This window comes from Mobula hypostoma, chromosome 2 (assembly GCF_963921235.1).
Source record: "Mobula hypostoma chromosome 2, sMobHyp1.1, whole genome shotgun sequence".
Classification (NCBI taxonomy): domain Eukaryota; kingdom Metazoa; phylum Chordata; class Chondrichthyes; order Myliobatiformes; family Myliobatidae; genus Mobula; species Mobula hypostoma.
The window spans coordinates 81563862-81579083 of NC_086098.1; the positions used below are offsets into that span (position 1 = coordinate 81563862).

Sequence of the window (15222 nt, forward strand, 5' to 3'; positions counted from 1 at the left end):
TTAAAGTTCTCAACATGTGTCAACTTTTCTGTGTGACAGCACACATCCTACCTGGCCACGAAGAGAAGATATTATATAGTCTTGCTCAGCATTAGATATTGTTCTGTGGCTTTCTGGTGTGTCACTTGCCAGCCAGAACCATAGCAGACACCAGGAGACCCCCAGTGCACCTGATAAAAATAAATTATTTCATTGCAAAAAAGTAGGCAATCTGTAAATCAAAAGCACTACATATAATCTATACCATCAGTACCAATTTAAAGATTTTTCCAACAAATATGCATTTATAGTAAATGCTTTCCCCTTAGAAATTAAAATTTTGATATGACATGCTGCATCACCATTAATGGCTACAAGTGAAGTGACAGGAAAGCAAAATAATTGCCATGCTTGAAATCTAAATAAATAAAAGAACTGCAGTAATAATTGCAATAACTAATGACTGTAGTAACTAAAACCTACAGAGACCATTGTTGTATCACAAATATTCAAGTTTAAACCGAGAGTATCAGGCACTGAACGATTTTATTTAACAAATTACTGTACTTAAAACATTAAGTAATTCAATCACTAAAGAACATAAAATACTCAGCTCATACTACATTCAAAAAGAATGCTGCTAAAAGAAAGATGCCATTAAGCTGAAAAGAGTGCAAAAAAGACTTAAGGATATTGCCAGGACTCAAAGGACTGAGTTATAGAGAGAGATGGAGCGGGCCACAACTTGGAGTGTAGGAGAATTGGGGGTGATCTTAAATAGATGTGCAACATCCTGAGGGACATAGATTGGGTGAATGCACATAGGTTTTTTTTTCCCAGGGCTGGGAATAATTAGAGGGCATAGGTTTAAGGTAAGAAGAGAGAGATTTAATAGGAACCCAAGGGGCAGCTCTTTCATCCAGGGGGTAACCTATATATGGAATGAACTGCCAGAAGGAGTGGTTCAGGCAGTTACATTAACAAATTTTAAAAACACTTGGGTAGGAAAAGTTTAAAGGGATATAGGCCAAACCCAGGTTAACACAACTAGCTTAGATGGGTATCTTCTTAGTTGGTATGGACGGTTGGGCCAAAGGATCTGTTTCCAAGCTCCAAGATTTAACGATTCGGGTTATTTCCATTCAATTACTCCTCAATAGAAAGAACAGGTCATGATGTTATTTACATTAGCTGAAAATAATATATTTGGCAAATATATTCAAAAGCAAAATAGCCATATAATTAGTGAAGTGTTATCCATTCAAAGTAATAACGCATAAACAAGTGCTTTAATTTCCATTTGGATGTAGCTTGTTAGAGCTCAATACGGAAATCCTTAGACAGATAAAACCACACCAATCAACTGGGTCTCCTCAATTTGGCTGCTTACAGCAGAGGTGGCCAAATAATGCAAATGTCAAAGGGCAAGGAAGGACGTACAAGGATTCCAGCTTCCAGCTGATATCGAACCTATTTTGACAGTACAGAATGAAATCATTCATATACTCTTTTTGAAAATGGCACAAATTCCCATTTACTGTGACTACACATGATATTCTTTTCTCTTGGATAGATGTACTTTACCAGATTCACAGGAATGGTTCTTCCTGCTTTACTGAGTCACATCACTACCTACTCAAATATTATCTTGCTACCTCTATTTAGGTAGGTAGGTAGGAAGGAAGAAAACAACATTTCAATGAGCAGGATTAAATTACAATGCAAAGCTCACACTATGAAATCTTACCAAAGATGTAGAAAACATATGACCAATCCAAGTAATAGCAAATTATTCCAGATAATGGAAGTGAAACAACAGTTCCAAATTGGGCACCTGGAAAATAATGTAATATTTAGAGCCTAGTACATGACTCAAATTTAGGGTAGTAAATATATGTATGTATTTATATTGATGGATCATTGGCTAAATGGAGAAAACTAGCGCATTTATACAATGCCAATAGATAGCAATTCCATATAATACAATCTGGACACACTTCTACCCAATCAAAGACATCAATTAAGGCATCCATTAGTCTTGCGAGACCATGGATCTGCGCCTGGAAAGTCTTCACTCTCCAGGGCGCAGGCCTGGGCAAGGTTGTATGGAAGACCAGCAGTTGCCCATGCTGCAAGTCTCCCGTCTCTACGACACCGATGTTGTCCAAGTGAAGGGCAAGGGCCGATACAGCTTGGCACCAGTGTTGTGGTTAAGTGCCTTGCTGAAGGACACAACACACTGCCTCAGCTGGGGCTTGAACTCACGACCTTCAGGTCGCTTCTCGAATGCCTTAACCACTTGGCCACGTGCCCACAAAGACATTAATAAAGTTACCATATTAGAAAAAGAAGTGAATAGCATTATCACTCAAGAATATGATACATCAAATTAAATTTTATCACTAAAAACTAAAACTCTGCTATGGACGGTCCCAAGCCTGGCTGTGAAAGGGATGTTGGGCATGGGGATAGCAACAAAGCAATAGAAGCTCCAAAGACCTCATCCTTGGGAGAGGAAGGATACCAAGAAGATGGGCTATGCATGGAGAAAACTTGAAAGACCTGACTAGGATAGAGGACACTGGTGAGATGCTGTCTGTGGCCTATGACCCAGTAGGGGTGATGGGCTTCAGTGAGTAAAAAAACTAAAGCCTGACATAGTTATATTTTAATTGTAAAATATACAAAAGTCCAGTCAATACTGCCTCACCTTAAGAGATAGGTGGAGATAAACTTAGCTGGAGCATCTGAGACAGTCACAATTAAAGATTGTCTTGGCATTAGAAGCCATTTTAAAATTCAAGTCATATAATATTATGGAATAAGGTACAACTTTCATAAAAATGTATCTGACACCCAGGAAGACAAACATGCATTATTGTGCAATTATAACCAGTGACATCATTAATAAAATGTTAAATTTGCTCCATTAGTAACACACAAAGATGCTGGAGGAACTCAGCAGGTTAGGCAGCATCAATAAAAAGGAATAAATAGTCAGCACTTTGGGCCAACACCCTTCATCAGGACTGGAGAGGAAGAGGGAAGAAGCCAGAATAAGAAGAAAGGGGGAGGGGAAAACATACAAGCTGGTAGGTGATAGGTGAGACCAGGTGAGGGGGAAGGTGGATGGGCGGATCATCCAAGATCCAAAGTGTAGCATGGCATCCATGCGCCTGTTGGTGCTGCCCTCTAGTGTTCAATCAGTGGAATAACAGGCTGGATTGCTGGGAAACATCAATTTGCGGGATTTGTATTTCAGGGTCTCCAACTAAAAAAGATGTATTTTCTTATGTGATGATGCTTGTTTTTTTTTATTTCTCGCTATTTTGAATGCACATGATTGTTTTTTGCACCTTGGTCCCGTAGAATGCTGCCTCATTCGGCTGTATCCAAGTACAGTTTGAAGGACAATTCAGCTTGATTTGATTTGATGGCCCTGCTCTGCCATCTTGGGTGTGTTGGTTGTTAATGCAAACAATACATTTCACTCCATTTTTCAATGTACATGTGATATACAAATTTGATTCTTGAATCTTCAATCTTGGAGAGGGGTGTAGTGAAGTTAGAAGCTAGGAGGTCATAGGTGGAAAGGGTGAAAGGCTGAAGAAGGAATCTGATAGGAGAAGGCCATAGGAGAAAGAGAAAGAGGAGAGGTTCCAGAGGGAGGTAATGGGCAGGTGAGGAGAAGAGAAGGGGAGCCAAATAGGGAATGGAAAAAGAAAGAAAGGAAAGGGGGAAAAAAAAATCACTAATACTCCATTAGTATCACCTTTGGGAAGGTTAGACACTACATAAATTCCAGTGCAAAGGACAGTTCATGCTTTAAACAGAATTAACTTACCTGCATACGATAAACTGAGAAGCGTGCTCCTTTCTAAAGGAGGTGCCCATTCAGCCCACATTGCATGCATAGCAGGGAAGGTTACACCCTATTAGAAGTAATAAAATAAAGTTCAACCTCATAAATGGGCAACCATAGACTGTCATATTGGGGAAATATATAGAATGTCTAAAGCAGCGGTCCCCAACCACCAGGCCCCGGACCGGTACCAGATCGCAAAGCATGTGCTACCGGTCTGTGAGGAAACGATATGAGTCAGCTGCACCTTTCCTCATTCCCTGTCACGCACTGTTGAACTTGAACATAGGGTTGCCAACTGTCCTGTATTTGCCAGGACATCCCATATATTGGGCTAAATTGGTTTATCCTGTTTCTCCCCTGCTAAAGTAGAGCGCTCCTATGAAACCTCTTGTGCCGAAATGGCGTAAAGCGAAGAAACGATTACCATTAATTTATATGGGAAAAATTTTTGAGCGTTCCCAGACCCGAAAAATAACCTGACAAATCATACCAAATAACACATAAAACCTAAAATAAATAACACTGACATATAGTAAAATCAGGAATGATAAGTACACAGCCTATATAAAGTAGAAATAATGTATGTACAGTATAGTCGGGAAGATGAAGGCAAAATCGATTTGTGGTGGGAAAAAAAATTGGCACGTACACGCATGCGCACACAGGTGCCCGCACAAGACTTCATGGTCATGGTAGTCTTTCCTGGGGTAAAGTGTCCCGGGATTTGACTGTGACTTTTGTCCCTTATTTGGGAGTGAGAAAGTTGACAACCCTAACTGTAAAAGACATATTGAGGTGAGTTTAACCCTACTTGAACACCCACCCCCCCCCATCCCCGTTGGCCGGTCCGCAAGAATATTGTCAATATTAAACCAGTCCGCGGTGCAAAAAAGGTTGGGGACCCTTGGTCTAAAGGATCTACCATCAGCTCAATTATCATATCACAAATTCCATCCACCTCCCTAATTTTTTTTTCTAAATTTAATCTGAATGTGGTAATTTCAGCATTTATTTGAGTGAACCGGATCTCCAGACACCTTCCATCGCCATATGTAAACCTATACACTTCCAACTAAACAATACTGTTCCTATCTATTTCCACCTCAGATCATGTACTGAAATTATTAGTTTTTTAAAATAAATTTGAATATTAACTTGTTCTAATGTTCTCCTTGTTCCTCTCAACTATTTGTGTTGTTTGAAATAATGGCCACTATGCATTTCTCCCACCATCTGCAAAAACCCAGGCTCTGCAATTTCTTCTTCAATCTTTCTGCTTTGTTTTCTTTCTTTAAAATGTTCCATATAACAAATATGTCTTCTTTGGCTTAGTATAAAATTTAAATGAACTACGTAGAACTTTAAATAAAGTGCGCTTTAAATGTGGATCCCGGATCGGCTATCCAGCCACCTAAGGACCAGCCAAAGGAGAACCCCTTAGGAGAAGATCATACTTGACTTGAGTGATTGCCCTAATACACATTAAATGCAATGTGATGTTAAAATAATGAAAAACACTGATTTTAAAAAATTTTTTAAATGATGATAGTCATCTTAGAGAAAAACCCAATAAAATTGCAACAAACGTAACACTGTAAAATTCAAGTCCAGCTCTCAGTCTCCAGCCTTTTGTGTCTCTAAATCTGTGCCAGCTCATATCTGCACAAGCACAGCTGTCTCATTAAAATTAATGGGGGAAAAAAATCATCTAGCAGGAAAATATACAGACATTAATATGAGTTAAGTTACTTTACATATATTTAATTGTTTTTAAATTGTGTGACACATTTGCAACCTTTCAGGAAGAGTGAATGCTTTAACCACTGGTGTGCCCAAGGTCAGTACCTCCCTAGCAGTCAAATACATTAATATGAGAAAATCTGCAGATGGCTGAAAATCCAAAAGAACACACACGAAACACTGGAGGAACTCAGGAGGTCAGGCAGCATCTATGCAAAAGAGTAAACAGTCGACATTTCGGACCGAGACCCTTCTTCAGGACTGGAAAGGAAGAAGTCAAAGTAAGAAGGTGGGGGGAGGGCAGGAAGGAGTACAAGGTGGCAGGGGATAGGTGAAACCGGGGAAAGTAAAGAGCTGGGAAGTGATTGGTGAAAGAGATAAAGGCTAGAGGAGGGGGAATCTGATAGGAGAGGTTAGAAGACCATGGAAAAAAGGGAGAGGAGCACCAGAGGGAAGTGATGGGCAAGTAAGGAGATATGTTGAGAAAGAGAAACAGGAATGGGGAATGGTGAAGGGGGGTGGGGGGGGGAAGAAAGAGCAATTACCAGAAGTTCAAGAAATCAATGCTCATGCCATCAGGCTGGAGGAAGCCATGCACTGATATGTTGGAATAGGAATTGGAAGTGGAATTGAAATGGGTGACTACAGGGAGGTCCTGTTTTTTCTGGCAGACGGAGTGGAGGTGATTGGCAAATTGGTTTCCCAATCTATGTCGGATCTCACCAATATACAGGAGGCCACACCGCGAGCACCAGATACAGAAGATGACCCCAACAGACTCGCAGGTGAAATGTTGCCTCATCTGGAAGGAGTGTTTGGGGCCCTGAATGGTAGTGATTGAGGAGGTATAGGGGCAGGTGTGGCACTTGTTTCACTTGCAAGGATAAGTATCAGGAGGAAGATCAGTGGGGAGGGACGAGTGGACAAGGGAGTCGCATAGGGGGTGATCCCTGTGGAAAGCAGAAAGTTGGGGGGGGCGGGGAGAAGAGAAAATGTGTTTGGTTGTGGGATCCCATTGAAGATGGCAGATATTACGGAGAATTATGTACTGGATGTGGAGGCTGGTGGGGTGGTAGATGAGCACAGGAGGAACCCTATCCTCAGTGTGGCGGCAGGATGATGAGGTTAAGGGCAGACATGTGCGAAATGAAAGAGATGCAGGTGAGGGCAGTGTTGATGGTGGAGGAAGAGAAGCCACTTTCTTTGAAGGAGGACATCTCATTAGTTCTGGAATGAAAAGCCCCATCCTGAGGGCTGATGCAGAGCAGACAAAGGAACTGAGAGAAAGGGATGGCGTTTTACAAGTGACAGGGTGGGAAGTGATATAGTCGAGGTAGCTGTGAGAATCAGTAGGTTTATAAAAGATATCAGTAGATAGACTGTCTCCAGATATGCAGACAGAGAGATTGAGCAACCAGACTGAGGTGTCAGAAATGGACCTGCTGGATGTGGAGGCTAGTGGGGTGGTAGGTGTGGACTTTTTCCTTTGCTACATTGACGGCTACATTGATGTTGCTTACTGTACCCATGCTGAGCTCGTTAACTTTCGTCAACTTTGACTCCAACTTCCACCCTGCCCTCAAATTTACTTGGTCCATTTTTCTCACCTTTCTCGATCCCTCTGCCTCTGTCTCGGGAGACAGCTCATCTACTGATGTCTATTATAAACCCACTGATTTGCAGAGCTACCTGGACTATACCTCTTCCCATCCTGCTACTCATAAGAATGCCATCCCCTTCTCTCAATTCCTCCATCTCCACTGCACTACTCCCAAGATGAGGCTTTTCATTCCAGAACTAATGAAATAGCCTTCTTCAAAGAAAGGGGTTTCTCTTCCTCCACCATCAATACTACCCTCAAACACAACTCTTCCATTTCGCGCATGTCTGCCCTCACCCCATCCTTCTGCCGCCACACTGGGGATAGGGTTCTTCTTTCCCTCACTACCACTCCACTAGCCTCTGCATCCAGCACAATTCTCTGTAACTTCTACTACCTCCAATGGGATTCCACCACCAGGCTTATCTCTCCCTCCCCCTCCCCCCAATTTTCTGCAGCAATCGTCCTTAGTGACTCCCTTGTCCACTTGTCCTTCCCCACTGAAAACAAGTGCCATCCCCTGACCTGCCCATCGCCTCCCACTGGTGCTCCACCCCCTTCCCTTTTTTCCATGGTTTTCTACCCTCTCCAGCCCTTTATCTTTTTCACCAGTCAACTTCCTAGCTCTTTACTTCACCCCCTCTGCCAGTTTCACCTATCACCTGCCAGCTTGTGCTTCTTCCTCCCCTCTCCCACCTTCTTAGTCTGACTTCTCCACTTCCTTTCCAGTTTTGATGAAGGGTATCCGCCCAAAACGTCAACTGTTTACTCTTTCCATAGATGCTACCTGCCCTGCTGAGTTCCTCCAGCATTTTTGTGCGTTGCTTACGATTACTTTATTAAGCGTTACAACAGCAAAGAAACAGAAGAAAGGGGAGAGATTAAAGTACTGTGGTCTTCTCATACCAGAAAATTCCATTGATAAGAGTTAACCAATACGACAGCTAGATTCATTTAACATGACACCCGGCACTGAAACCAAGAAATTTCCAGAAAAATACAGAGGTAACTGTAACCACTGGGAAACTCAATAAACAGTCAGATGTATATAGGTGAGTACACAAAAATATAAACAAGCACAGGAAAATTAAACTACAAGAAAAATAACAATTCTATACCCCAATTCAATAGCAGAGATAGCCCCAACGCTGCACTAAAATATGCTCACATGCTAGGAGCAAGACTACTCATGTAAGATCCATGCACTAATGAAAGGCATGACCTAAAGACAGGTGCACGTCACTGGCAATGGAATGATTATCCAATGATCCAATAGGGAGAGCTCTACCTAAAATGCATATTTTCGAGGTCTTAAACTTGAATATGACAATCAATGTTAGCTATAAAATGTTTAAATATTTTCCATCAACCATGAGGAAATACCTTTGAAATAAATTATCTTTGAAGTTGGTCACTTCCTCCACAAGCATTTTACACTAATATGATCTTTTAACAGTTCTGGTCGCTCTACTATAGGAAGGATGTCGAGACTTTGGAGAGGGTGCAAAGGAGGTTCACCAGAATGTTGCCTGGTTTAGAGGGCATGAACTATAAGGAGAGGCTGGATAAACTTTGGTTGTTTTCTCTGGAGCACCAGAGGCTGAGGGGAGATCTGATAGAGGCTTACAGGATTATGAGAAGCATGGATAGAGTGAGCAGAGAATATCTGTTTCCCAGGCTAAAATGTCTAATACCAGAAGGGATGCATTGAAGGTGAGAAGGACTAGGTTCAAGGGGGATGTGAGGGTTAAGTTTTTTGCTCAGAGGGACGTGGATGCCTGGAACGCACTGCCTGGTATGGTGGTAGAGGCAAATACATTAGAGACTTTTAAGAGACTTTGGATAGGCACATGAATGTAAGGCAGATGGAGGGATATGGACATGGTGAAGGTAGGAAGGACTAGCGTTTGCGTGTTTTTGATTTGCTTTTTAGTAGTTCGGCACAATATTGTGGGCCGAATAGCCTGTTCCTGTATTGTACTATTCTAGGTTTTCAATCCAGTTATTTTTAAATTCCACAACAAGGAGGTGAAGTATGTAAAATCCTTAAAGATTATTGTATCACTCTTAATTCACAATTTTCAAAAGAGATTTGAATAATGCATTGCACTTTATCCAAAAATTACAATTACTGCCGATGGACATCTTTTTTCCTCAAAAATGTTGCATTTTTTGGATACCAAATACATTCATAAAAATTAACTAAACTTTTTTCTGTAGGAAATATTACAGATTTAAACAGAAAATGCTGCAAACATGTTGGCAAGACCGGTGGGAGAAAAGAAAAGTTAATGCTTCAGGTCTTTTGTCAGAACTAACCCAAAACATCAACCGTTTTTCTTTCCAGAGATACTTCTTGACCCGCTGAGTGTTTCCAGCGTTTTTGTTTATTTTCTCCAACATCTGCATTTTTTAAATTTTCATTGCTATACAGATTTAATTGTTTCAATAATGCAAAATTCCTAAACATGAATGACAAGTTAGAACATACCTCTCCCAGACCTTCAATAATCCTCAGTACAATGACATAGTAGGGGCCCAGTTCAGCCACCGGTGGAGTCAACAGTGTTAAACCTGAAGTGCCCAGTATACCAAATCCAAGCAGCAGCTTCCCTCCAAATTTACCAGCCAGATATCCACCAGGAATCTGAGTAACTATGTAACCATAGAAGAAAGCACTAAGGATCCATCCCTGTGTATCCGAATTCCAGTCATATACTTTGCCCTGTTGGAGGCAAGGAGAGGTTTGTATGAAATGTGACATTGGCAAGCTTGTTCACGGTAAAATTTATTTATTTATTTATTTATTTTTTAGAGATACAGTGTGGAACACGCATTTCCACCCAACGAACCACACCACCCTCAAATCCACTTATTTAACAACAGCCTAATCGCAGGACACTTTACAATGGCTGATTAACCTACTAACCAGTATGTCTTTGGATTGTGAAAGAAAACTGGAGCACCTGGAGGAACCCAAGCAGTTCACCGGGAGAACGTACAAACTCCTAAAAGACGGTGCAAGAATTGAACTCTGGACCACCCCGAGCTGTTATGGCACCATGTTAACTAGTATGTTACCATGATAAGACAAGATTAAACTACTGATGTGGATGTAATAAATGAAACAATTCAACAACTAGTTAACACACCAGCACATCAACCACCCACCTCATATATGTAAATATCTATATTTTGAAGTATAATTTGTTCTCAGGGTGAAAGCTATTATCACTCCCTGTCATACCTTTAACAATGGCAAAATTTTCTAAGGAATAAACAATATTTACACTGAGTCATATTAACTAAATGTCAGGATAGATGAACAACTGCTTAATCAAAATAGAAGGTTTTAAAGACCATCCTTGTCAAGTGATAGAGTGTTTAGGAAGACAATTTCAGAGCTTAAGGCTTCAGCAATTTAATAAACAATCAACAATGCTGGAGCAATTAGACACATGAGATTCTGCAGATGCTGGAAATCCAGAGTAACACACACAAAATGCTAGAGGCACTCAGCAGGTCAGGCAGCATCTATGGACAGTCAGTATGGTGGGCCAAGGCTCTTTGCCAGGAAAGGAATGGAAGGGAGAAGCAGTTCCATCAAAGGAAAGCTCTGCCAGAAGCATCGACAGTTTATTCCCCTCTTTAGAAGAAACAAGTACAGTCAAAGATTTTTTACAAAGCCAGAACTGAAGAAGCACAAATAAGGGTTCAGAGGCAGGGAGATTAAGAAAAATCTAGAATGCCAAGGTTACAGAAGGAAAAGCATTAATAAAATGAAAGATATTGCTTCAGCAGAAAGCAACATGGTTTTACATGTAAAGAATGAAGGCTGTATCGGAAAAGATTCCAAGCAACAAAGTTTTATCTGACCTCTAGTGTACCTTACAACTTCACTTTTTGTAATGGGTTATTTATGATCATCAGCTGTACTCACTAGGTGGATGGTGGACTTCCTTTAGTTTTAAATTTAGTAATCCCATTTAGCATGAAATTTGTTAAGCAAATTTGTAGTCCCATAACTTGATGTTCTTGCAGCAAGAAAATAAGGAAGACAAATGTAATGTAGACCATCACTACAAGGGCCAGAGTACAAGGACCAAGTAATGCACAGAAAATGCTGGAAGAACTCAGCAGGTCAGGCAGCTTCTACGAAGGGAATCAATTCCACATCTGCAGAATCTCTCGTTTCTATTGATTTTTCATCTGATTTAAGTGAGAATGTATTTATACTTGAAAAAGAACTGAAACCTCTCTTACTTAATATCTGGGAGTGAAAAGGTTACCATTTGAGATATAACTGAGCAGGAATTAGCAAGTCAGAGGGGTGGCATGGTCCAACTCTACCTCCCTTTCCTAATACTTTGTTTCAATTTTTCATCCCCAAATTGCCAGGAAAACACGGAAATATTACTCTAGCACTTCTTTACCTAACCCCCTTAAACCCCAGCAAGGTGAATGATCGATGCAACTCTATGTACAATGAAGAACATCTTCAACTTTTGTATGTGGGTCTACGGTATTGAAGATCTGTGAAGCGCTGTGTTAGAGCAGCAGTTCCTTAGGTTATTAAACTACTATTTCAGTTTTCTAACAGAGACCCAGGGTGTTTTTCCAGATGCTCCTAATTCATTTTGAATAGTTATGGATCAGGAATGTCCACAAGTACATGAGGATGCTACTGCTGAAAGGTCCTTTAAGCAATCTCTTCCAGCTCAGAGTATGTTTCAGGTGTCTGGGTCAGGAATGCAAGTGATGTGGACTGGTATTCACAACTGACTGAGCATAATTATAACTTCGACATTCTAAGTGTTGGCTTGAGAGAGAACAATGATCCTGCCAATGAACATGAAGAATTTAGTGAAGAAAGTAATAGCTATATTTCTCAATATCCAGGTTGTAGATGATCCATGTACAGTGCCTATAACAAGTATTACTCCCTCCCCCGGAAGTGTTTATGTTTTATTGTTTTACAACATTGAATCACTGTGGATTTAATATGGCTATTTTTGACACTGATCAACAGAAAAGGACTCTTTCATGTCAAAGTGAAATCAGATATCTACAAAATAATATAATTACAAACGTAAAACACAAGATAATTGTTTGCCTTAGTATTCACCCCCTTTAATATGACACACCAAATCATCACTGGTGCAGCCAATTGGTTTTAGAAGTCACATAATTGGTTAAATGGCTATCGCCGTGTGCAGTCAAGGTGTTTCAGTTAATTGTAGTAAAAATACACCTGTATCTGGAAGCTCCAACTGTTGGTGAGTCAGTATCCTGGCAAAAACTACACTATGAAGACAAAAGAACACTCCAAGCAACTCCACAAAAAGGTTATCGAAAAACACAATTCAGGAGATGGATACAAGAAAATGTCCAGGTTACTGAATATCCCTTGGAGTACAGTTAAGTCAATCATCAAGAAATGGGAAGAATATGGCACAGCTGTAAATCTGTCTAGAGCTGGCCATCCTCAAAAACTGAGTGACCATGCACAAAGTGGACTAACGAGGAGGCCACCAAGAATCCTATGACAGCTCTGGAGAAGTTAAAAGCTTCAGTGGCTGAGATGGGAGAGACTGCACATACAATAACTGTTACCCAGGTGCTTCACCAGTTACAGCTTTATGGAAGAGTGGCAAAGAAAAAGCCACTGTTGAAAAAAAAGCATACGAAATCTCATCTAGAGTTTGCCAGAAGACATGTGGGAGACTCTGAATTCAGCTAGAAGGTTCCATGGTCTGATGTAACCAAAACTGAGCTCCCTGGCCATCAGACTAAACGCTATATTTGGCAAACACCACACATCAGCAAAAACACACCAACCCTACCTTGAAGCATGGTGGTGGCTGCATCACGCTGTGGGGATGCTCCACTGCAGCAGGCCCTGGAAGGCTTGCAAAGGTAGAGAGTAAAATGAATGCAACAAAATACAGGGAAATCCTAGAGGAAAACCTGATGCGGTCTGTGAGAGAACTGCACTTGGGAGAAGATCTGTTTTCCAGCAAGACAATGACCCCAAGTATAAACCCAAAGCTACACAGGAATGGCTTAAGATCAACAATGTTAATGTCCTGGAGTGGAAAAGTCAGAGTCCAGACCTCAATCCAATTGAGAATTAGTGGCTGGACTTGAAAAGGGCTGTTCTCTGATGCCCATACAACCTGACAGAGCTTGAATAGTTTTGTAAAGAAAAATGGGGGAAAATTGCAATGTCCAGGTGTGCAAAACTGATAGAAACCTATCCGCATAGATCAAGGATGTAATTGCTGCCAAAGGAGCATTTATTAAAAACTGACTTCAAGCGGGTGAAAAATTATGCAATCAATTATTTTGTGTTTTATATTTGTAATTAAGATCACTTTGTAGAGGATCTGTTTTCATTTTGCCACAAAAGAATCTTTTTCTGTTGATCAGTGTCAAAAAAGCCAAATTAAACCCACTGATTGAATGTTGTAAAACAATAATACATGAAAACTTCCGAGGGGAGGATGAATACTTATTACAGGCACTATCTGAAGAGCACAGGACTGGGATTACTGTGTGTGCTACACTTGGGCTTTTAATTTGAGGAGGAAACTTCACAATTTCTCAAAAGTCAATGGCTTTTGTAAGGGTGTAAGAGGCCTAATCGTTGTTGCTGCTTCTTGCATTCTTCTTCAAAGCACAGAGATTTCGGCGACTATATATCTTGATGGATAGAATCCCCACTGGAAATACACAGTGCCCCACTACTGAGTGCACATCCATCCTTCCCCTTAGGACTGACATTCAGCATTGCAACATCCAACCCAGGAAGATTCACAGCACTTTCACACTGGACTGCACAAGTGTCCAGTAGCATTAATCATTAGTGCAGGTATACATGCAATTGCAAAATTTGAACAATACCTGAAGGCATAACATTAAAGAATTCTTTGCATTCAAAAGTTGATTTCCTAATCAATTGTATTAAGCAATAATTGTGCTATGATTAGGTCAGTTTTAGTAACTTAAAAAATAAATAATTCTATTTGGGTGTACAGGCAAGAGACAGAGCAAAGACCTTACCTTTTTCCCATTATTTTGGTGAGTAACATTGCTGTGTGGTGGACATGCCTCGACACTGTCATTCTTGGGCACAGTTGCATTATCATCCAACATCTCAACCATTGCCACACTGAGATTTACACGTAGTGCATAAACAACAAAAAATCCCCAAAAGGCCAAAATCGCTAGGTTATATCGAGCTGAGCACCAAGCTGGTACTGGAAAAAACATCGAGCACAGTTAATTTATTAGGTTGTAAATTAATTTTAAGTGCTTTAGAAATTGTTCAAAAAACCGACTTCCAGAACTGTTCCAATATAGAACAAGACCAAAACATGTGTGTCAGTGTAGCTATCTCAGTTTTACATCTATCACAATGACTATCAACATTAGAAAAGATTTTAGAAAGTCTCTCCTTTATCAAATGATAACGATGTACAATTTTACATTGAATCAACGAATGGCTAGCACAAATTGAAGAAGAGTTAACCAACTTCAATATCCGCATCCAATCCTCCGTCATAAAAGTCAAATTAAGTTCCTTTCTCCCAACCCTGTTTAATCTCAGATAAAAGACGCTAATCCCATTGTAATAATAAATTATAAATTCTTCCAACAGAACCCTTAATCAAAGGATTCATACTCATAATAGTATCTAACAGGTCAGCCTCCAAAATGTATGGAAAATTACTTAAATATTTTTGTAAAAAATGTCTAACTTGAAGATATTGCAGAAAGTGTGAGAATGAAAGAGAATATTTACCAATTAATTGTTCAAAAGACATCAATCTATCTTCTTTAAATAAATCCAAAAAGAATTAATACCTTTATTTTTCCAAAGTAAAAAAATTGGATCACTCAAAGGCGGCTTAAAAAAGTAACTTCGGTAAATTAAACTACAAAGTTTATATTTTTTAAGGGTAAAAAAATTGCGGAATTGGAGCCAAATTTGTAAAGAATACTTAATCACAGGATATAGGTTTAAATTAATAACTTT

The 15222-nt window shown here is 40.1% G+C and overlaps 1 protein-coding gene across 3 annotated transcripts in view; it reads right to left on the bottom strand.

Annotated features, from left to right (window-relative positions):
- Window positions 1–15222, bottom strand: part of slc17a5 (solute carrier family 17 member 5) — an 80131-nt gene that overhangs the window by 32734 nt on the left and 32175 nt on the right. For all 3 annotated transcript variants that reach the window (XM_063039317.1, XM_063039321.1, XM_063039309.1), the window contains 5 exons: window positions 14247–14443; window positions 9676–9909; window positions 3824–3911; window positions 1727–1813; window positions 52–170 (listed from right to left, as the gene is read on the bottom strand). In XM_063039317.1, coding sequence (XP_062895387.1) covers window positions 52–170; window positions 1727–1813; window positions 3824–3911; window positions 9676–9909; window positions 14247–14443 — 725 coding nt within the window. The remainder of the gene's footprint in view (window positions 1–51; window positions 171–1726; window positions 1814–3823; window positions 3912–9675; window positions 9910–14246; window positions 14444–15222) is intronic.